General features: G+C 41.6%; 1 protein-coding gene across 2 annotated transcripts; it reads left to right on the top strand.

Annotated features, from left to right (window-relative positions):
* Window positions 1–538: 538 nt before the first annotated feature.
* Window positions 539–21,499, top strand: ywhaba (tyrosine 3-monooxygenase/tryptophan 5-monooxygenase activation protein, beta polypeptide a). Of its 2 annotated transcripts, XM_037100645.1 has the most exons (8): window positions 585–695; window positions 5,568–5,613; window positions 6,451–6,611; window positions 10,244–10,384; window positions 12,751–12,874; window positions 15,252–15,415; window positions 15,776–15,871; window positions 18,043–21,499. In XM_037100645.1, exons 3-8 carry the CDS (start codon window positions 6,459–6,461, stop codon window positions 18,097–18,099), a joined length of 735 nt encoding a protein of 244 aa, XP_036956540.1. In that variant the 5' UTR covers window positions 585–695; window positions 5,568–5,613; window positions 6,451–6,458; the 3' UTR covers window positions 18,100–21,499. The 2 variants fall into 2 exon arrangements, with proteins under 2 accessions (XP_036956539.1, XP_036956540.1); XM_037100644.1 differs by lacking the exon at window positions 5,568–5,613 and having other exon boundaries at window positions 539–695.
* The last annotated feature ends 511 nt before the right edge of the window (window positions 21,500–22,010 follow it).

Here is a 22,010-nt window from a genome sequence, read left to right as displayed (position 1 = left end):
GTTCATTTAAATATGAAAAAATATTATTTTTATGCTCTAAATCCACAGTGTTGCCAAACAAACAACCTAAATACTGGGATAAAATATAATAAAATATAACCATCAGTTCAGATGAAACAATAGTCTGACATATTAAGATTGGGTTGAATTTTATTATATCACATAATATAGGAAACAGAGAGATTTCAGACACAGCTTCCATCTTCTCCTGTCTGTCTGTCCGTCCGGCTTTTTACATTTTGTATGATAAAAAAAAACTATTAAATCAATGAGACGAATCCGTGATCAAGATGTATTGTGGAGATAATGATTGTTGATGGACTGGATTTCAGGGTTTGCAGTGGTTGTGTAGGTGGCGTAACCCACACAAAGCTGTGTCAGCTGACACGATGCTGAACTCAGATACGACAGCAGCGGCCTCATGGAGACAGTTGCCACGGAGACCGGCGCACGTCATCCTGTAGCGGTTGCCATGGTCCTCCTGACGTCAAAGCCCCTCGCAAGATGCTCAGGAAACCCCCTGGCGCGGTCGCCATGGATACTGGCGGGGGGAGGGGTGGGGTTTAGAGGAAGCGGAAGTGTCAGAGCAGGCGGAAGTGGTACTGCCCTGAATACCCTGAGCAGCGAGCGGAGGACGGCTTGATAAACTCCCATCGTTCAGAGAATAAAATCGGGATTCCTAGTACGCTCTAAATGTGAGTTCACTTGCATATAACTCGATTATTGTCTTATGCGCAGGATACGGAGGGTCTTTGTGGGGGGACAGCAGCCCCAGCGGTGGCCCCATTCCCTGCCTCTGCGGCGGAAGGTGCCTATTGTGGTTAAGGGGCTGGGTGTGAGGATTTTAGGCCGAGACTTGTGGCCGAATGACGAGAAATAACCCACAAAACACCTGCCATGATGTTGCATGTGCCCTTCGGCTGTCGAATGTGCTATAGATCGTTGATTTCGAAGGCCCAGGCGCGGGTCGATGCCATGCGTGCGGCGCGGTCACCGTGTACTCGGGGGGTAGAGAAGCAGCACCCGAGTTTGGCCATTTTGACAGCTTAGCAAGCCGCGGCCAGGCCGTTGTGAGAGCAAGCCCGGAGACATTTTAGCAGCCAGTCGCTACGTGCATGCTACGGTGAATAACGAAAGGCTAGCAGCGAGCTGCTTCTGTACCCGGTCGACCGATATATGTGGCCTCATTATCCATAAAAACTGGCAGAACAGCGCAACTGCCGCTGTCTTTAGCTCAGAGCCGTCATGGCGTAACTAGCGGAGCGATATGGATGCTAACACACCCTCCCTATTCCCCGGGAGTTTCCTCTCAAATGCACATTTTAAAAAAACAAAAAAAAAATGTTTTTCTTTCGATATCATTTCGTGTCCATGTTGCAGTGGTGACCGGGGACAGATGCCGTATTTAACCCTCTAAGCTGTTTTCAGCTCACTGCCTCGGTGTATCTGCACGTATTTGGATCGCCATTCAAGATTGAACTGGGTCAGGTCCCGTTAGCGAGCTAAGCTAACGGCTGAAGCCAACGTCCGCTCTGTGACGTTCGGTTAGCATGCTAGCTGGCGGTAATCTATCTCTCCATCTTAAAATTCCGCAGGGGAATGCGACAAGGAGGGCGTAGCTGTTCACAGGCCGACTAAACGCCAAACCTTGAATAACCATGGCCTGGAGGCTGCTTCTTTTTACACGCTTGTGTCAAAACGTTTTTCTGGGGCGATGCATTTTTTTTATTTATTTATTTTTTAATCTGTTCATCGTATCTCGGCCGGTTTTGCCGTTGAAGGTGGTGTTCCCCATTTTTTTCCCCCCCTCGGTGCGCATAAGCCTGTTAACCAGAATAGATGGCTAGCTGGTTGGATAATAGCATTGCTAATGTTGAGTTTGTTGGTGGCGAGCCAGATGATTTGTGGCCGACCGAAGAGGGCAAGTTGGAATCGATATTAACCGACGTGCAGGTCACTGCGGCGGTTTCGCTAGCACTGCGCTTGCAAGCCGTTAGAAGGCGCAGCCACCCCGATGCTACATGCTAACTCGAAGATGCTAAAAATGTGCTAAAATGAAACACGGCTGTCGAAATGACAGCAGTGCGTGAATGCCACATGTAGCCCGAAGGATCCCTTTCCGTGCAAAGCCTGTTAAGCTTTTCTATTTTCCGGGTATTGACATTGTACATAATTTATATCCGTGCATATTTAATGGCCCATCATTTTATTGTTCAAGTGAAACACCTGTAAGTGATGAAATGAAAGAGCAGGTTAAAGGCACCTTAGTGAAAGTTGATGTAATGGGCAGACAAGTAGAGGTGTAATGGTGTGAGAATTTCACTATGTGTTAACTGTCTCTGAAAATAGCATGATGTCACATTATTACAGTATTACATCATCGTTAACATGATCAGTAACAATAAATCCCAAAGGAATGGAAACAGAACGGTATTATTGGCTGAGCATACAGTTATGTCCCGACAAACATGAACATAGATTTATAATAGAAATTTATATTTTTTTTCATAGCAGTTAGGTGGAAGAAATCAATACATTAGATTAGCAAATGTACACGGATGTTTTTTTTAATAGCCTTGATAAATCTAGAAACACAATGTGTAATAAGACAAGATGAGGAGAAATACACAAAGGGGTGCGACAATATTCATTTAAAATGAAATGCTCATCAGCAGAGTGACATTTATTTTATGGAGGCAAACTTGTTTGCAGTCATGACAGTGACTGTTTCATAAGTGAATTAAAATCAAAATAGCTATTTTTGACTGGTTTACAAAATGAAACTATCTATGGTTGTATTTTTATGATGACAGTGCATCATATAGTCACGGTTGAAAGTACACATCAAGCACCAGTAAACCACCTTGGTTTCCTAAAATGCATAAAATCCTTCACCTCTCCCAAATAATGAACAAAAACTCAATGCGCTCCGAAGGACTTACGATAATATAATGTTAATATGCACACATTCTGTGTTTTCATCCAAACCCAGGCCATATATTCAGATATTTAGTATATGATCATATAAGGGCTGACTTAAATGATTGGTTATCAGAAATTTGCAGAATCCTCCCACCATCAATTATTTGACTAATGTTTAAGATCAATGTTAAATTAAAAGGTTTAGACTTTTAAGTGATTTGTATCTTAATATTCATAAAAAAAAATTATTTCAGAATTGTAAAATTCATGAAGCATACACAACCTTCCCCGTAATCATTATTATAACTGGTTTGGTCTTTCAATATGAATTCAGTTACATGCTTCAGTATAGAAATGTGTTAATGTGGTTAAAAAATGTTGCTAAAATAACTCGCACTCAGATCAAGAACTCAAACTGACCATCGTGACACTCATGTTGGGGATTTGGCAACGACGAAACAGTCACATTTTCCTTTTGTCAGCCTCAACACACCGATTGTGAGTTTGGTGGGACCTCCGGTTTCTTCCCAATGAGTGATGAGATAATGGAGGAAATGGCTGTCTGAATTTTCTAATGATCCCAATCACTAATGGTCTCATGCCGTTTTTCAGTAAACGAATGGAACTGCACTCAATATCTGCAATAATTGATTTTACGATTTGGCCTTTGAATCAGCACTGGAAATGTGCCATTGGTGCGCTCCATGCTGAGAGGCTGATAATTACTGTGCAGACCGTGGGGAGTTCATAAGAGGATCAAACTTTGTGAACAAAGTTTTTTAATTTGTCTCCTACAGGTCATGCTTTACAATTAGCTTTAGTTTCCCAACAGTCTTATATAATGTCTTCATTTCAGTCTGCCAATACTGAAGCACACTGGATGTTTTTGCAATTAAAATCTCTACAAATTCACCTACTTTTTAGAAGTAAGCTGTGAAGTCATTTGACAAAGTGGACAAATTTAAACATACTTCTTCCATGAGTTTACACCATGAAAGAAATGGCTTTACAGCTCCTGTGAAATGACCCATTTCAGTTTCATAATTTGATCCATTCAGTCTGATAACTAGAGCCCGACCAATATGCGGTTTTGGGGGCTGATGCCAACACCGATATTGGTTAGCAAAAAAAAATAAAAAATCACTGGCCGACACACACACTTGTGTTTATAATGCAAGACGGAGACGGGACATTTTAACAAGTCAGTAAACTAAAACTTGAAAGGTAATAATTATTAATCATCTCTCATCGTTTGTGCACTGTTCATTAAAACCAAACGTGTTACGATATCGACGACATATACGGCGAAAACAATATATCTGTGCTAGGCCAACATCAACCAACTGATATCGGTCGGGCTCTATTAATAACGTTTGGGAAATCTTGAAGAGCCACACAGTTATCCCCTGTCAAGCTAGCATTGGGCTAAATTGGAGGTTAGCACTCTCGGCAAGTGAAAGTATTTAGTGTGCACACTCTGTGAGCCCAACAGTAGGGCGATAAGGGGAATTTTATACCCAAGAAATACAGCCTTTGTGGATCCACGCGCCATTGAGCAGCTTTCATGGAAATGATGATGGGGGTTCTGCCTCCGATGCTGTTTTCAGATTTCCCTTATTATATCCATGGTTAGAATGCTATTGCATTGAAAAACAATGTCGTACTTGCTGTCCGTGTGAGAAGAGCCCCTGTGACGGAGGCCACCATGATAGGTTTTCATTGCTGAGAGAGAAGACATCGGACATGGGGTTTTTTTTTTACCGGTTGCGACTAAACAGCAGAGTGAGAGAAAGCTGCTGTGGCGGAAAAAAAACATGGCTCGATACCTCGTCTAGTGTCTGCAAGAAGATGTCGTAACGCTGAAACAAAACCGGAGGAAAGATCTATGAACTGACAAAATGAAAAGTGGAGATTTTTTTGGCTGAAGCCTAGTACTGTAGCGCAGCATGAAGCCTGGTGGTGGCATGTGATGCTGTGTAGGTGCTGCTTGTGAAGGTGGAGACGTGATATGAATGCAATAAAAACAAAATTCCAAGAGGAAAATGATCTGCTGTGATTTAGGAGATTTGTTTTCCAGCAAGGGAACGTTTCAAACAGAAACACATCCACGCAGGAGTGGCTTAAAAAACATTTACGTCCTGTGGTGGTTCAATATAGCTCAGTCCAATCAGGAATTTGTGGCAAGACTTGAAAAAATTCAGTGCATAAAGAAAAAAATAGCTGATATAGACACTTCCAGATGCTGTTAAAGCTGCAGAAGGAGCTTTTGCTAAACGTTGACTACCTTATTACTTTTGGACACCTCTGGAATTGATGATTGATCAATATTGTGGGTATTTTATTTTTTTTTTTATGCTGCCGCACTCGATAAAGCCAGTCCACAGACTGGAGTTACTGAAAGCATGCCATTGCTTGGCTTTATTTTTGATTTTCTGTCAACCACAGTAATTCGGTTTCCGTAGCAACATTGAGTTTCTTGGGTCAGACGGAATAATTTACAGATCAATCCAAATTCTGCAACTAGAATCGTCGATACTGAAACTTTGGCTGAACACGAGATTTGATTTGTACAGGAAACAACAAAACTACACAAAGTCCAAAGAATGATGCTTTAATTTTGTTCTGTTTATCATTGCCTTCCGTAGGGAAACCCCATCCTCACCCCCCTGCCCCTCAGGGAGGTCAGGTCAGGTAAGCTTCAAGGATACTTGGACACATCAGGGTGGTGTTTTGAATGTTCGACTGGTGGAAGGGTGGTCTCTAAACAAAGCATGTAAACCAAGAAGCTCTCACACTTGGTAGTGTGCAGATGTGAGGGTGAAGCTGGAGTCTGGTGTGGGTTATTAACATTTTACCTTTAGTGTGACGGTGTGTTAGTTTATTTGTTAGCAGTGAGTTAAATGTAGTGATGAGGGATTTACAACTTATTAAAAGAAATTAGGGAAGCAAATGTAAAGAATCACAGCTCGTTAAAGCTCACTGTGAAGAGTCCATAGTGTGATGTGCAGATATAAAGGAGATGAAGGCAAGGCTGTGGCCTACTTAGACCTACAGAATCATCTGGAGAGTAGGAAGCCTCTGGGGATGGAGTCACTGGGAGCAGCCACTTTGCAGAAATTGAAAGGGTTTTTGACACTGTGAAGTCCTGTTAGGTCTTTCCTGGGGTATTTTATTTGGCACTTTTTATGTGATCTTATCCAATCAGTGACAGTGTATTAATTGGTGTATGCCTTACCAGTGCTACTAGTTTAATGTATTGAACAGATGAGCAGCTTTATGTACGTTAAAGCTTTAAAAAAGTGCCACAAGCCCAAAACTGTAGCGATCCCACTGTAGTAGTTTCTGTCACAGGCCCTCAGATCTTGCACGCCCATACTTCTCACACTTTCTATTGTTCTCTACTCTTTTCCTCGGTCTTCTTTTTTTTTTTTTTTTGCCTGTTCCAGCTGGTATATGGAGAGCCTCCGTGCTCGAGTCCAAACACTAACCCTTTCTTTCTTTTTTTTCCCTTGTTCTTCTCCCCTGCAGCCTAAAAAATGGATAAGAACGACCTGGTGCAGAAAGCCAAGCTGGCAGAGCAGGCTGAGCGCTACGACGACATGGCGGCTGCCATGAAGTCCGTGACGGAGCAGGGCCTGGAGCTGAGCAACGAGGAGCGTAACCTGCTCTCTGTCGCCTACAAGAACGTGGTATGGCATCCATCTAATGGCTTTTGTTTGTTTGTTCCCGCCCCCCCAAATCTGTAGCTACTTGGGATTTAACTCTACAGTTGGAACCTGATTTAGTTCAATGTGCATTAGATTCCATTTTTTCTTTTTATTTGATTTCACAAAACTAGAAAAATAAAGATGCCTGAATGAGAACCTCCCCCATGTAGAGGAAGAAGAAATGTAAGGACTTGGTTGAGTTTCCATTGAACTAACTTCAAATCAAAACTGTATTAAGAAGTGGCACTAATGATAGCCTGGTAAATTCATCTCTGCGTCTCTAAAGACAAATGTTCGAAGAAACTAGAGATGCATGATGAATATTGGACCAATAAATTCTCACCCCAAGATGAGGAAATTTATAATATTAGATATTTATTAGTATTGTTGCAGTTCTAGCCAATAAATAGAGCCGATTATTTGAAGCCATTGACTTAACAAGTGCAGCATCGTCACACTCAGTAACAGTAGTTGGTGGCATGCACCTTTAACTTGTTTTGTGCTCCATCAGTATGTGATGAAGAACAAGTCTGCAAAAACTCTAGGTTGTTAACTTCTTCCTAAAAATACAAAAATGTGAAATCATCGGTATCGGCCATGTGAAGGAGGTAATTATTGGTTGTTGTGACTGGACTGAAACACACAGCACTGCTTATTACAATATTTTTACACCCATTTTAAAAAGGAAAAAACAAACAAAAAAAATGCATGCGGTGTATTTCAAGAACATGATTTAACTCCTGTGACAGCTGGGAACATCTCCCTCCGAAGTCAGGGCGTCTGTTCTTTCTCAAATAACTGCCAAATTTTTCTCTGGAAAGATTTCCTGTGGTGGTTCGGGGCAACTGCACACGAGGCACAGGCTGCAGCGCTCGACTGCATGCTGTAACGCTATAACTGATCCTGTCTGGGCTCGCCTTTTTACTAAAATACCACTATTTTTATAAGACGTAGTTGTACACTGCAGTGTGTGTAATACATCTTAGAACAGCCTGCGTTCTGATGTTTATTTATAGCATGTACAGTGACAGTAACATTCAGCATCTCTTCCTATAATGTCTTAGGTCCCTTTGCTGAGCTGCTTGAATTTCTGTGTTTTGTTTTTCATGAAGATTTTATAGTCGAGCACAAATTATGTAAGAACAGCCTGAGGTTTTTTTTTTTTTTTCCCAGCACTGCTGCTCTATTTATCATTGAGATTTACTTGAATTATTTTTCTTTTTTTTAAAGCTTGCCAACATCGAGTACCACTCAATACTTCTTTTGTTGCATGTTTCTGTGTAATCCAACCAGAAGCAATAGCACAAGTCACTCTGTGGGTACGTTTTAGTTTAGGGCATGGAACAAGAACAACCACACTTATCTCACATGACAAGGAAGAAGACTGTTATGCACCTCCACATTATAATGATGGGATGGGAAAGATAGGCTTTGTATTAAGTTGAATATCAACCTGAAATGTAGCTGCAAACAGCGATTCAAACCTTCCATTGTCGACAGAAGCAATTAGTTATAATGACCCCATATTAAAGCCACAGGCAGCAGTGAGCAGGTGTCGGCCTTCACAAAGTCAATCCAGCTAGTTTCCGTTTTAAAGGAGTAAAACTAATCACATTACATTCATATCAATCAATGTACAGTATGCTGGAATAAACAGATGATATCTTTTCATGTCTATCATACAGTAAATCGATCAAGGAGCTCATTAGTTAAAGATTTATTTAAGTTCTATTTTCATCAGCTTATTGTATGTTGTATCAGGAATTGTAAGTGCTGAACAGTTCAGGGTCTGAAGAAGCATCTTAGAGAAACTGAAACAAGCACGTAGAATAACCATGACCTCGATGACTGAGAACGTTCATCAACATTTGTCTCACGAACCACTAAAGATGTATAGATGTGATGAACAACTGAAAGATTTCATTTGCAATACACGCGGCAGAAAGTGAATTATTATTATTATTTTGCTAGATTTACTACAGTTTTGCTGTCTGAATATATGGCAGTGCACTCGACTTTATTTTAGTTATGTACCGACATATGATTGACCACGCCCACATGTACTATTTGCACAATGATTAACCAATCAGAAAGCAGTGTGGTTGGGACATCATGAGAGACTACAGAGTTGTGAATACATGAAGAATGAGAATGAGCCAGAGAAGTGATTTCTTAAATTAATTTAACCTTCCTCAACCCTGAGGATGAGGTTTATGTTGACTAAATTAATGAAGCATTCTAATCCTTTAAATGTACTTTCATATTTGTAACTTATGTATATTTATTGCAAACTATTTCTATAATACTATTTTGAGATAATGACTTCTGGTGTTTTATGTAGGCTTGAAAGGATTAACCACTGATCAATTTTATTCAAATAATTTTGCCCCAGCCTCATTTTATTTTTTACTCATATTTATCGTACTTTTTATTATCTCAGTTAAATGTATCGGAATAAATGTGACACAAAAAAGCTGTTTATTATTTTGGCCAGCAACAAATATGCTTTGCTGCTGAATCAAGAAGTTAAATCCGGCCTGTGCTTCAGGACACGGGCAGGATGACTCCACAAAGTTAAATCCCAGTTGCTCAAAAACAATATGAGTCATGATCCAGTGTGATAAATTGGTGGAATTCTGTCCATGGGGGTTGGAAGGTACAAGTTCTTGGCATGAGTGGTGCCCGCTGTGGGTCAGGGCGGAAACGCAACTATTTCCAAACAAAAAGGTGAATATGCATCATGACCGGTTTCCTGCAGAGCCCCCCCATTTTTAATTGTTTTTGAGCGATCTTACCCTTTTTTTTATAACTGCTTTTGTATTTTTTAGAGTATGAATACTAGGAAAACTAGGAAGAGGCTTTCTTGTGGAATAAATTAAGCAGAATATGTGTCACAATTTTTGAATGTATCAGTGTTTTGTGTGCCTGTTTTTTGAAGGTTCGTTTTTGGCCCAGAATTATTGCTGCGCCATCAAACTGAGTGGATTCATATTTCTTTCAGAGCATTTGCATATGATTTTCAATTGCAGGTCAAAGTTTAGTCTCTCTAGCTCGGTCTAACTCATGACAAATTGAGCTGAGTTAAAAAGATACTAGACTAGCACTCTGTAGAGTGCAAACCTCCACCAAGGCCCCAAAGTCCGCTTTTGTCCTCACATACAGATATCAGCCACTGAAATTGCATCCATGGATCTTGATTTAAAAAAAAAAAAAAAAATCTGGCATATTTCAAAGATGTGAGGAAAAAATCCTGGACAGTCCTTCTATCCAGATCTGACAAAAAATTTAGTGGGGGCTATTCTTGGCTGAGACCCACCCTCCTTCCAAGATTAGCAGAAATCTGTTCAGGAGTTTTTGTGAAGTCCTGCTAACAAGCGAACCAACCAGGAAACAAACAGACCAGGGTTCAAAGCGTTATCTCCTTGGTGGTGTTAATAAACCAGGACAAAACAACGCTGAGGCTTAATACAACTTCAAGTACACCAAAATATTGTGGTCTTACTACATCATGTTAAATATGTATCATTATGTGTTATCTTAGCTGTGTTTATGCGGTCAAGCGTATGAGATGTTGCTTTTTAACGTCAGTTTTTCTGTTGTTCTTCTGCCATTAGGTTGGGGCCCGTCGTTCATCCTGGCGCGTCATCTCCAGCATCGAGCAGAAGACGGAGGGGAACGAGAAGAAACAGCAGATGGCACGCGAATACCGTGTGAAGATCGAGGCTGAACTCCAAGAAATCTGCCAGGACGTGCTGGTACGGAGACGGATGGGAAAGGGCAGGCAGGGAGTGAGGGGGTGTGAGGATGGGGAGAGAGTAGAGTGGTGGCGATGATGGGCGGGTGGACTGGGAAGAGTGGGACAGAAGGTATTAAAAGGGAGAGCAGAGGAGGAAGAGGGAAAGATGGTGGATGAAAGTACACTGGAGCCGATCCCTCTTGGCTGCGAGGCGAGTCACATGGCGTTACTCGTGGAGGCTCTAATAATGTTGCTAGCGGCGGCACTGGCAGCTGTTTAGGGTTGTCAAACAAAGCTTTAATTTTCTCCTGTTTGTGCACTCGGGTGCTTTTTGCTTCATATTTCTGTGTGTGCCTGATGCAGAGGCACAAGATTGCTTCACTTGAAAAGGCAACGCGGTGCCACAGAGCACGTGACGTCTCCTATAGTTCGTCTATGTGTTTGCGGAGGGTGGAGGTAGACTTCCTGCATTAGATTAAAAAAAGACAAGGGTTGGTTTTAGATGTTTACTTTTTACAAACCGTTTTTTTTACTACTTCCTGTTTTTAAAGTGGGCTCTCTCAGCTGAGGCCGGAGTCTAAATAGTGCTGTTGTGCAGAGGAAATGCAGCTGATGTGGTTACAGGGACAATATATGCATCAATCTATCGTGTTAATTCATGTGAAAGCACCAATAATCATCCATACAGTATAGTGGAAAAGTGTGATTTGCTCAGTCATCTTTAAACTGTTCATGGTCAGTTGCTTTAAATAAGAGCATCGGCTAAACGGCGGTGAAGTAAAGCTGAGGTTTGGTAGAATGAGCTCAGCGTTTCAGTCAGCAGCTCTAGTTTGGGGTTCAGAAGTGCTGCTTTCAGAAAGTCCGGTGGAAAATAAATCTCCTGTAGTTTTTCAGCAGTTCAGGTGTTGAGAGGGCCGAGGCGTCGTGAAAACCCCTCACAGTGCCAGGTCCTGACCAGGTTAGAACAGAAATCGCTCAAGGTCAAACCAGGCACAGATTTTTGGTGCCTGAGCAGACTTCTAATAATATCTTCAAGGTCAAACTGGAAGCCTCTGCGGTGATGTGGTGCTGTAGGAATGGAGGGGAGGGAAGGAAGGACGGGTGGAGGCACGCTGTCCTTAAAGCAGCAGGAGGCCCGGAGAGGGAGGGAAGCTTTGATGCATCTGCAGCACAAAAATATGTCAATTACTTCGACCTAAATGTACTTTGTTTTAACCAATGATATGTTAATCGTTCTATTTTGAAACGGAGGGAAAGAACTGTGTTGTAACACAGTATTCATGAATGACTCTCCTGTAAGCAGAACATTTTTAGTTTTCCTACAATTATTGAATAAGTTGTCAGCTATATTGATAATCAGTTGATTTAAGCAATTTTGCAAGGTAGGAAAAAGGTGAAAATTCCTCTATTCCAGCTTCTTAAATGGGATTATTGTCTGGTTTCTTTGTTACTCTCTAGCAGTGAACTGAATATCTTTTGTAATGTGGACAAAACTGATCAGCATATATCACTACTTTTCTGACATTTTAACATTTAAACTAATCAGTCAATCACAAAAACAATCTACAGATTAATTGACAATGAAAGTTGCAGACAAAGTATCTGTGGAGCCTAAAAGGAACTCTTAATTCTAAATGGTTGTCAGAGTCCACAACCAGCCCTTTGTGATATATGGAACAACCACAACGGGTGCAACACTGTGAGAACGCCCCCACGATCGGGTGCCGACTGCTGGATGGCAACGAGAAATCAGAGTGATGCCGCTGCTTGTCATGTTGTGGTTGAGCACACTGCAGTCTGTAACACACCCACCAACAGAGAAAACCTCTGAGTGCCTACTGTCAAGCTGAGTGGGCACTGTAACAGTTGAAGGAGCAGAGATGGGTAGAAAATATTACTATTGACAACTACTCGACCGTCTAACAAGCACTTCTGAAGACGCGCACTGGCAGCCAGAATTTGAGGTGACAGCCAGAGGATGGCTTTCCCTCCTGAGACTGTGGAGCCTGTCAGTATCTGCTCATGACTGGTTAACGACCAGAACCACAGGGATACACGCAGCTTAACCATGCTAGTTGTACCGAGTGGTCGGTCAGTGTCCCCTGTGTGTCCACACAGGAATAATTGAGGTTTTGGGAGGCTCCTCTTTCGTTGTTGTTGGCGGCGGCGGTGTTTGTTTTTGTCACAGGTTTGGTTTCAGCGGAGGCTGCGGCACAAACACACGTTAAGTAAAACCATCTGTAATCAAGCTGTCAGTGTGCTTGTGCCCCCCCCTCTTTTGTTTTGTCTTTGTTAGTCACTCTTCCATTGCTGTTTAAACACAGAATATTCTGGCCCGGTTTTATCTTTGTTTATAAAACCCTTCTGGTCGTCTGTCTGTTTCAGAACCTGCTCAGCGAATTCCTCATTCCCAAAGCAACTCAGGCGGAGAGCAAGGTGTTCTACCTCAAAATGAAAGGAGACTACTTCAGATACCTGTCAGAGGTGGCCTCTGGGGACTCAAAGAAGGGTGAGTATCTGGGTTTAAGAAGCAAGCTGTTGTCCTTTTCTTAAAGCCGCAGAAAGTAGTTTAATTACAGAACTCATCATTATTTTTTTGGGTCACTCAGTTGAACTGAAGTTGTGCAGCAGCCCTGAAGCTCAGCAGGATTCATGCGAACGTTGAGCAGAGTGATGTTTGTTGAGGCGGGGGCTTCAACCCAGTTAAAGGAAGGATTCCTCACTTGGTGTGGAACTGAGCTAATCAATCACCAGAGTGTCTTTTTATTGCCCAAACAAAAGTCAGTTGCTGTTTGCTGTGCAGCTCAGTGTAAATATTCCTTTTTAATAAACAGCACTCGGTGGACCTTTTTTATCACTTGGAGGAACGGGACCCCTTTATGGCGAAAAGAGCGAGAAGTTCTTTTTTTTTTTAAATTGGTGATCTGCTGATACTATCATATCTTTATCTCGAGTTTTGACCAACTGTCATTAGTGGAAATCAGGACACTGTGGAAATCAGAATCACATTTCCTGAGAAGTCGGTCTCTAGCAGCCTGTTGAAATGTTGCACTTACTGCCAGATTGCTTTAAGGCACAGACTGAGAGAACTGGCCGAGACAAAAGGCAGCTTTTACTTATAATTGCAGATGGTGTTGGACATTAAAAAACTGATTGTGCGTCCTCCTCAGTAAGAAGAAACCGATGGCAGGGAGGGGTTAAAAAGACGCAAGAAGCATCAGCGTTTATGGGAACATTCTCAGCTATGAGGTCATCGGCTCACATTAGTCATAACAGCGTTTTACAAGACAGCGACTGTGAGACCGGGATTAAAAATTACAGTCGTCACTCCTACAAACGGTCAAAACCATCAGATAGATTACAGATAAATTTGCCCAATTCTTTTGTGGTCTATTTATATCCTATTGCTCCTGTTATCAGTGGTGAGAAAGATTCATTCTGACTGTTGCCAAGAGACAGTTACCCTCAATGCATTGCTGCTGCTGCTGCTGCTGCTGTTGTTGTTGTTGTTGTTGCCAGGGTTATCAATCAGCTGACTCTGATTGTCACGGCAATAAGCCGAAGCACCAACAGTCACCTTCTGGTAGACTGCAGGTGTTTTGATGAGCATTATGTGGATATCTGCAATCGGGAAATCTTGTTTTTATTTCTGAGGTCATTTTTGGCCGTAACTGTAACATTTACAGACGTATAGTTAAACACGGTGGTCTGACCTTTTCTGCGGTTTCTCCTGGGCATATTTTTATGTAACTTGTTACAGCGCTAGAGTCTTGGATATCTTCCCAACAGCAACATCTCGGACTGACTGCTAGTTTCATTCGGGTCTTGAACCTGTTAGTCAAATTGCTTTTCTTGATGAAACATTAAAGCATCAAACGTGCGTTTAGATAAATGAGATCTGTACATTTTGAAATAATGTCATGTTGGCTGGAAGTGATCAAAGATTATGATTAGTTCTACAGGAAGGTTAGCAAAGGACTTACTTCTATCTACTGATGGCAGGTCGACCCTGACATGCAGTAATTGTCCCAAAACAAAGGTTGAATACAGTAAATGAAGTCTAACATGGAAGTACCGCGGCATGTTGGACGGGACTATTTTCAGCCAGGCTAGCAGCAGGCCTCTGTTCTCAGCTGGTCAGTCCATCACTTTTGTCCAGATTGAAATATCTCAACAAATAATTAGACAGATGGCCGTGAAAATCTGCACAGACTTTAATTTTCTCTAGAGGACGAATTCTTACGAGCTTTGTTGATCCTCCGTCTTTTAAAAAGGCGCCACCAGCAGGTCAAAGTTCTCAGTTAAACAAGATGGAGTGGCACAACATGTGGTGCAGACATCTGTGTTCCCTACAGGATGAATTATAAGAACTATCTCACGCCGTCACAGGGTCAAAATTTGGATGTGTCCGATTCTTCTTTGGTTTGTGAACAAACGCCGGCACGAATGAAGACATTTAGTGCTAATCAGCATGCTACGTGCTAAACTAAGTTGGTGAATGTGGTAAGAATACAGTGTAGACATTAGCCTGTTACAGTTACCATTGGAAACATGTTAGCATGCTAATGTTAACATTTAGCTCAAAGCTGCTGCTGTAGCTGAAGACTCCTTGTCTTGAGTTGTGGGTGCTGCTTTCAGGGCGCAGAAGTTGCGAAGAGCTGCAGCGACACATGGTTTAGTTGATAGTCAGTAAATCTCAAAGAAAAAGTGTAAAAATTCTCAAGTTCCAGCTTCGTGAATGTGAATATTTTCTGATTTCTTTACTCCTTTTATGTCATTTACCATAATATCTTGGAGACGGTCTTTGTGTAAAGTTACGCTGTGTTTGGTATAAGATGTCTCATGTAGCAAAAAAAAGTGACTGTTGTGTCTCTTGTGTTGTAAAGACACGGTGGAGAACTCTCAGCAGGCTTACCAGGACGCCTTCAACATCAGCAAGAAGGACATGCAGCCAACACACCCCATCCGGCTGGGCCTGGCCCTCAACTTCTCCGTCTTCTACTACGAAATCCTCAACTCGCCCGAGCAGGCCTGCTCTCTGGCCAAGCAGGTGGGTGCATTTGAATGTTTTATGGTGATACAGGTAAGGGACAGGTGGCTCCACCTCCACAGTCAGGACGGAGCACCGGTCTGCCAGCGGCTGAGCTCCTGCTCGCGACAGACCTGCAGTCCTTGGACATCTGACAGACATTTTCTGGACACGATTGTCAAACATCAAAGCTTTCAGACTCCCCAGTAACTCTGAAAAAGGTGTAGTTCATATGAGCAGGCTGTGCCAAGAGTCAAAGTCACCTTTATGTGAAAGGTTGCACCACCTGACTGAACCATTCGATTCATGTAGAGGGGAAAGAAGTCAGTCCGAAGCTTAACCACCAGTATGTTTGACAAACTTTTGTGCTCCTCCCTGAAGGCTTTCGACGAGGCGATCGCCGAGCTCGACACCTTGAACGAGGACTCGTACAAAGACAGCACGCTGATCATGCAGCTACTAAGGGACAACCTGACTGTGAGTATTCACACTGACACCAAAAGTTATCTGTGAATGTCTTTATCTGCCGTGTTGTTCCCTAAAGTTTAGAGGATATGTTAAATATTGATGTGAGGCGATTAATTCGACTGCATACACAATATAAAGTTAGACGTGTTTCCTTGGGTGGGCAACATGTGCACGAGTGAGAAGGATTTCTGCCAAAGCTTGAAGAATGCACACAATACAATAATATGTCACATTCATCACCTACAAACATTTAAATGAGACATCATAAGTTGTTCATCTCTGCAGTCTGTAGTGATGGCTGAATTAAGTGTAATGTTGAGCGCTCCAAAACAGTTGGCGGTACATGTTGCGCTCTGGTACCAGCCAAGACTAAAAGCTTCCTTCTATCATTTTTACATTTTTTGCGCTGCCCTAGAAAAGAAAAAAAAGAGCCTGACAGACAAAAATTTCTACAACCATATCAGCAGAATATTTTAAAACTGGAGTGAGACGGAAGATGAGGCAGATGAAGAGAACGTAGCTGCTTCATTAATGTCGCCACAGAGCACCTGTTGGAGAGAAGTGTGTGAGGATCTGAACCTGGAAGTCTTAAAGAGGTCGTTTAAGACAATAAGTTAATTTAATAGACGAGAGAAATTCAATCACTTTCCGACATCTTGTTGAGAATCAGTGTTGTGGCTACTGAACATGTGCTAACCAGAGAGACTTGTTTCATTTCATTGTGAAGATTATAAGTAAAATTACATAAAACATAAGGATATTTAAATATGAGGATAAGGCTGGTGATGTTCCATATTTTTTCTTACTGTCTTGAAATCCCTTGAAAAGACCAAAAACCAACAATGAACCAACGTGTTTCTCTGTCTGTAAAAACCTCCTGATCTTCTATATAACTCGCCTGGTTCCAACTGAAGAAAAACATATAAAAAAGAAGAAGAACGTAAAGTTTCTCTTAAAAGATGTGCATCTTTTTTTTTTTCGGGGCTGAGCGGCACAGTCAGGAAGTCGGGTTGGAAATTCGGAAGTATTGAGAGATGCGGTCATTTCCTTTAACAGTTGGCCGTTGTTGTCTGTGTAGTGAATATTTCCAGCAGTGCGGTGTATGTATGTGCGATCGAACCACAATAAACTAACACTCGATGTGTTCTGTGGACCACTGACGAGGTTTATGATACAGAATGAGAGAGAGAGAGATATATTTATCAGGCTTTGGATACACAGACGTGTGTTTGTTGAATCAGTTCCAGGTATCGAGACTCATTTCTTCACTATCAGGCTGAAAAAACATCTTTAAATGTCCTGAATGGAATTTAAACATTTACTAACTGTGAACTTGTTGTGTTGTCAGATTGAACTGTGGTTCACTGTTTCTCGTTCATGTTCCTCTGAACAGAAACTCTAAATCCTGCTGTGTGTTCAGCTGTTAGCACAATTAGCTCTGTTAGCATTTAGCTCTCCCTCCAGACTAACTGTTGTCACGGCTGTCCCAAACAAACATATTTTTTCCGCCCTGAAGTGAATGGAAACGTCCCAAAATCAAAATATTATTCATTTAAAGTGTCATCTGCAGTTTTGAGTTGAAAATATTAACACTCAAAGTATTTTTACCTCCAAACTGACGAACTGCAGCACATTTATTTACTGTAAACTTGTGTTGTCACGTTAAACTGCAGTTCACGTTTCTCTGAACTAAAAACTCTCAGACCTGCTGTTAGTTGCATTAGCTATGTTAGCATCATTAGCCTAACACAATGCAGGACAGTGAACCAGCTCTCATCATGCAGGTTTCCAAACTAATTTATCTGCAGTATCTGGGGAAATTGAGCTGCCCTCATCGATAGTGAGTTCACTGCTTCCTTTTGTAGGTTTCACGTCGAGCAGCCGGCTGGTGATGGTGACCATAACAACAGCAACACTTCCTGGTGTCGTTAGCGCTCGGTTCATTTCTGTGCTCGTAGATTCATTGTTGGTTTTTGGTCTTTTCAGGGAGCTTCTTAATATTACAGTTTACAACGTAGAGTAATACCTGAATGGAAAATGTCAAGCAGCTTCTCTCCGGAGCTCCTTTTTATTAAAAAAACAAAACAAAAACACAACGTGAATCATGACAAATCTAATGAGTCACGTCCTTTTCTCCGGCGACAGGATGACTGAAAGATGTGTTCTCTCTTTCTCTGCAGCTGTGGACATCAGAAAACCAGGGCGACGAGGGCGAAACCGGCGACGGAGATAACTAGAGCGCACTTCACTGTTAACCCATCCCCACTCTCTTCCTCCTCCTTTTATCTCTCTTCCTCTTTCTTCTCTTCTTCCTCTCTTCGTACACATAAACAGCCCGTTCATTCCCTCGTCCCACTTTTTCAAGCCCAGCCTCCCGACTTCCCTTCTGTATAACCAACAGCATGAATAGTACCTGACCTTCACAGATTAAAGAAAAAAAAAAAACAAATTAAAGGAGGGGGGAGAAAGAGAAAACTACTCCATCAGCCCACGACCCCTCCATCCCTCCTCCCACCCTCCCTTTTTATCACGGCACTCCAAGGCAGGCCAGCAGACTCAAACCACTGGCCGGTCTCGTCTTCTAGCACGTAGGGAGGGTTTTTTTTTTTTTTTGGTTTTTTTTTAAATCCAAAAATCACAAATGAATTTAAAGTCTTTTAGAGACCACAGTCCTCTGTTTTTACCCTCCTCATCTAACCCTCCTCCTCCTCCTCCATTCCTTCCGTTCTTCCCCTCGCTCCTCTTCCCTCCTTCCTAACATCTCAGTACGTTCTCTCACCCTCCTCCCCTCCCATCCCCTCCCCTCCCCCCCGTCCTCTCTCTAGCGATTTTAATGCATTTATATAGTTGTCCATCCCTTCTCTTTTTGGCTTTTCTTAGTGTACTGGCGAATGGCTGGTTTTATTCCACTTTAAACAAAACGAAAAAAAGGTTATTAAACTGTCCGTTTATTTTCAACAAACACTGTGATGCTTAGTTTTTCCTCCACCTTTCCACCGGAGCCTCGGAGTTTGAGGTCAATAAACGACATTTCAGCCGGGAAGAGGGTGTGTTTCTGAAGCAGCAGTGCCATTCTGCTGAGGCTTATACAGAAGGGTCCTCCTACAAGGCTGTATTGTGACACTGACGAATCTAAAAACAAAAGCGTTTTACCTGCTGCGTAATCAAACACTCACCGTTTTTTATTTTATTTTACTCTCTAACCGGGACCTCCCCTCCTCCTCCTCCTCCTCCTCCTCCTCCTCCTCCTCCTCCCGAGTTTAATTTGACGCCATTCTGCATATTTCCAGTTCGGAGCTAAAAACTGATCTGAAAAATGTAAAAACAAATAAAAAAACAAACATACATTCCATCTTGAAATGTTTGGGCCCGCTCCCTGTGGGTCCACCTCCTCGTGTCAAGGTGCTGTTGAACATCAGCTGTCCCCTAAAACTCAATTCCTTAACATGTTTTCATTCCCCTCCTATTTGCGGTTGCTTTTTTTCTCCTTTTTTTTTTTTTCTCTGTGTGTGGTTAACAAATCAAACTCTTCTTTCCGTTTTTTTTGAAAAACTGTAAAATTGTAAAACATTTTTAGAGCTTAACTGTAAATCTGTCTTTTGGAAAAACAAGAAAAAAAAACGGTTCGTCGATGTTGTTCGTTAACACCTGCTTGCAATGAAAACCTTGAAGCCGTTACATTCCGCTGTTTTTTTTTTTTTTTTTTTTTTTTTTTTTTTTTTTTTTGCTTTTAGTGTTTTGGACCCGATCGTGGTCTTCATTGTGTTTTTATTTTTTTTGGTACTGATTCTTGCCCCGTTTTTTAAAAACTGCTTGTTCTGACTAGAAACGTTTTCCCGCTCGCTGCTGAATGCTGTGACACGCCGCCATTTATCACCGCGTCAATCTACCGCGAGCGTCGAGTGAGGAATCGTTCACTTAAACTTCCTGCTTCCTTATTTCCAAAAGTGTGAACGTCAGTGAGGCAGTTAGGCCGAAGTCCTGATCCTGTGACCTTGATCAACAAACAGACTGTAAACCTTTAAAATGAAAGCAGTCCAGACCGGTTACATTCCTCCGCCAAGACCCACCGATCTCAGCTGCACGTTAGAAAAAACGCTACCCTCCGTGAAAACATATTTAAATCTGCTAGATGTGGATTTTTCCTTCTACTTCCTGGCCACCAAAATAAAATCAGGATCTGGACCAGAAGTTGATGTGATCTGATCTGGGCCGAGATTTGTCCTCCATCTGAACTTCGTGGGGATTTGTTCAGTAGTTTTTGTGTAATCCTGCTGACAAAACAACCAGCGTGAAAAAACAAAAAAGCTTCCTGGTGGAGGAAAAAATCCAAAATCAAGATTTAACTGTTAAGAGCTTTTAACTTGCGACTTCAAACTTTTTCTGGAGGTCGCGTCTTTGAGTAACAACAGCAAGAAAGACGCAACTAAATCCAACATTTCATGCGAGACGGGTCCTGTTCTCAGGTCACACCTGGCTGACTCATCACATGTTAAACATTAATTTGGAAGAAACAAGGAAGTGGTTATTTTAAGTGCGTCTGTCGGTGCAGTTCTGAGTCCACGACAGCCAAATCTCCCTGCAGCCGCTCAGCCAATCATCTGTTCGTGGAAGGGAGAGAGAACCTGTAGTTTGGATCACGGTTAATATTTTCAGGCTCTTTGTGTCAAATCGATCTTTTTAGGCGATCCTACGACTGCATTTATTAAGAAAAAAGAGAGAAAACACTCTGCAGTCAACTGTAACTTTCCCCAGCTCGTTTTCAGATCTGAACTTTAACAGTACGTGTATTAAAACTAGTTTAAATCCCGAACTAAACTATTTAGTCGCAGACTTGTAGAAGAAAACGACAGACCAGAGAAGAGACGAGGAGTCTGTCAGAAGAAATACTTGAGAATTTTTCTTTTTTTTTTTCCCCCACTCAGTGTCACAATAACCTTGTCATTAACCATCTCGACATTCCACTCTGTAGGTGTAGAAAAGTCACGTGTCTCAATGTTTTTTGTTCTGTTTTCTTTTTGCTGGGGACAAATGTTTTCATGCACTGAAAGTTTAAAAGGTTAAAAAAAAAAAAGAGAAATGAATTAATTCCTCCCTGCCGCTCTTTTTCTCGTTTAGCTGAACAAAAAAAACAAAAAACAAAAACAAAACAAAGGCAGTTCTTCTTCGCTTTTTAAGGAAAAAACTGATCCCATGCAGTAGTGAATGTGGCACCGAGCCTGTCTGTATATCTGGTATCTCAAATCATTTTGTTTTTACTGACCAGTATTCTGCTTAAAAATAAAAAAAAAAGGAATAAAAAAAATAATAAAATAACCCAAAAAAAAACCAAACGAAAAAAAAAGTTTGCTTCTGTGACGGTTTTATTGCTTAGCGCGCACGTGGTTGTGAAAATTTAGACTTTTAGCTTAAGGACACCAGTTAAAAACGACAAAATGACAAAAAAAAACAAACAAACATGACCCTTCAACACCTTTTCCCCCCGCACCCTGGTTATTGACGTAATACTAGATTTGTGTATGTCTTTTAAAAAAAAAAAAAAAAAAAATCCAACTCTAGTTTCACCTTACATGTTATAAACAGGACAAAAATGTAAAAGACAATTTAAAGTGAAATAAAGGTTTTATCAGTTCCGAATCAGCCCTGTTCTGTTTATTATATTACCACCTGTAGCCTGTTAATGCCGCATGTCTTTGTATTTTTTCTTTTAATTTCTTTTTGTTAACTTTTATCTCATGGTAGAGTTTCCTGACGTGATGTATGACACGCAGGATGTTTGTCTGGAAAGAAACTTTCAACGTGTTAGAAAACACAACACACACACGTCTCGACACCTCAGAAGGTCTTGGGGTTTTTTTTTTTGTGAACGAGTCGTGACGTTCTGGGACGGAAATGCAAATGTGGAGCGGGATAACAGAAGGCTGCTGTGTTCTCCGGGATAATGTCTGCTCGCCCAACTGTTTCATGCAAATATGGCGAGATGCAAATGTTTTTTTATTCTCGTTTGGTTTTCACAGAAGACAAAAAAAAAAAAAAAACACAACCTGAGGTCAAAATGGGTCGACACCCGTCAGTCAAGCCTTTTTTATTCTCCCCTCAGGAAGGATAATTAATAACACAGGCATTTAAATCTTATTTAACACACTCC

The sequence above is a fragment of the Acanthopagrus latus genome, chromosome 6 (genome assembly GCF_904848185.1).
Source record: "Acanthopagrus latus isolate v.2019 chromosome 6, fAcaLat1.1, whole genome shotgun sequence".
NCBI lineage: Eukaryota > Metazoa > Chordata > Actinopteri > Spariformes > Sparidae > Acanthopagrus > Acanthopagrus latus.
The sequence above is the reverse complement of the archived record's forward strand: the minus strand, read 5'-3'. Positions and strand labels throughout refer to the sequence as shown.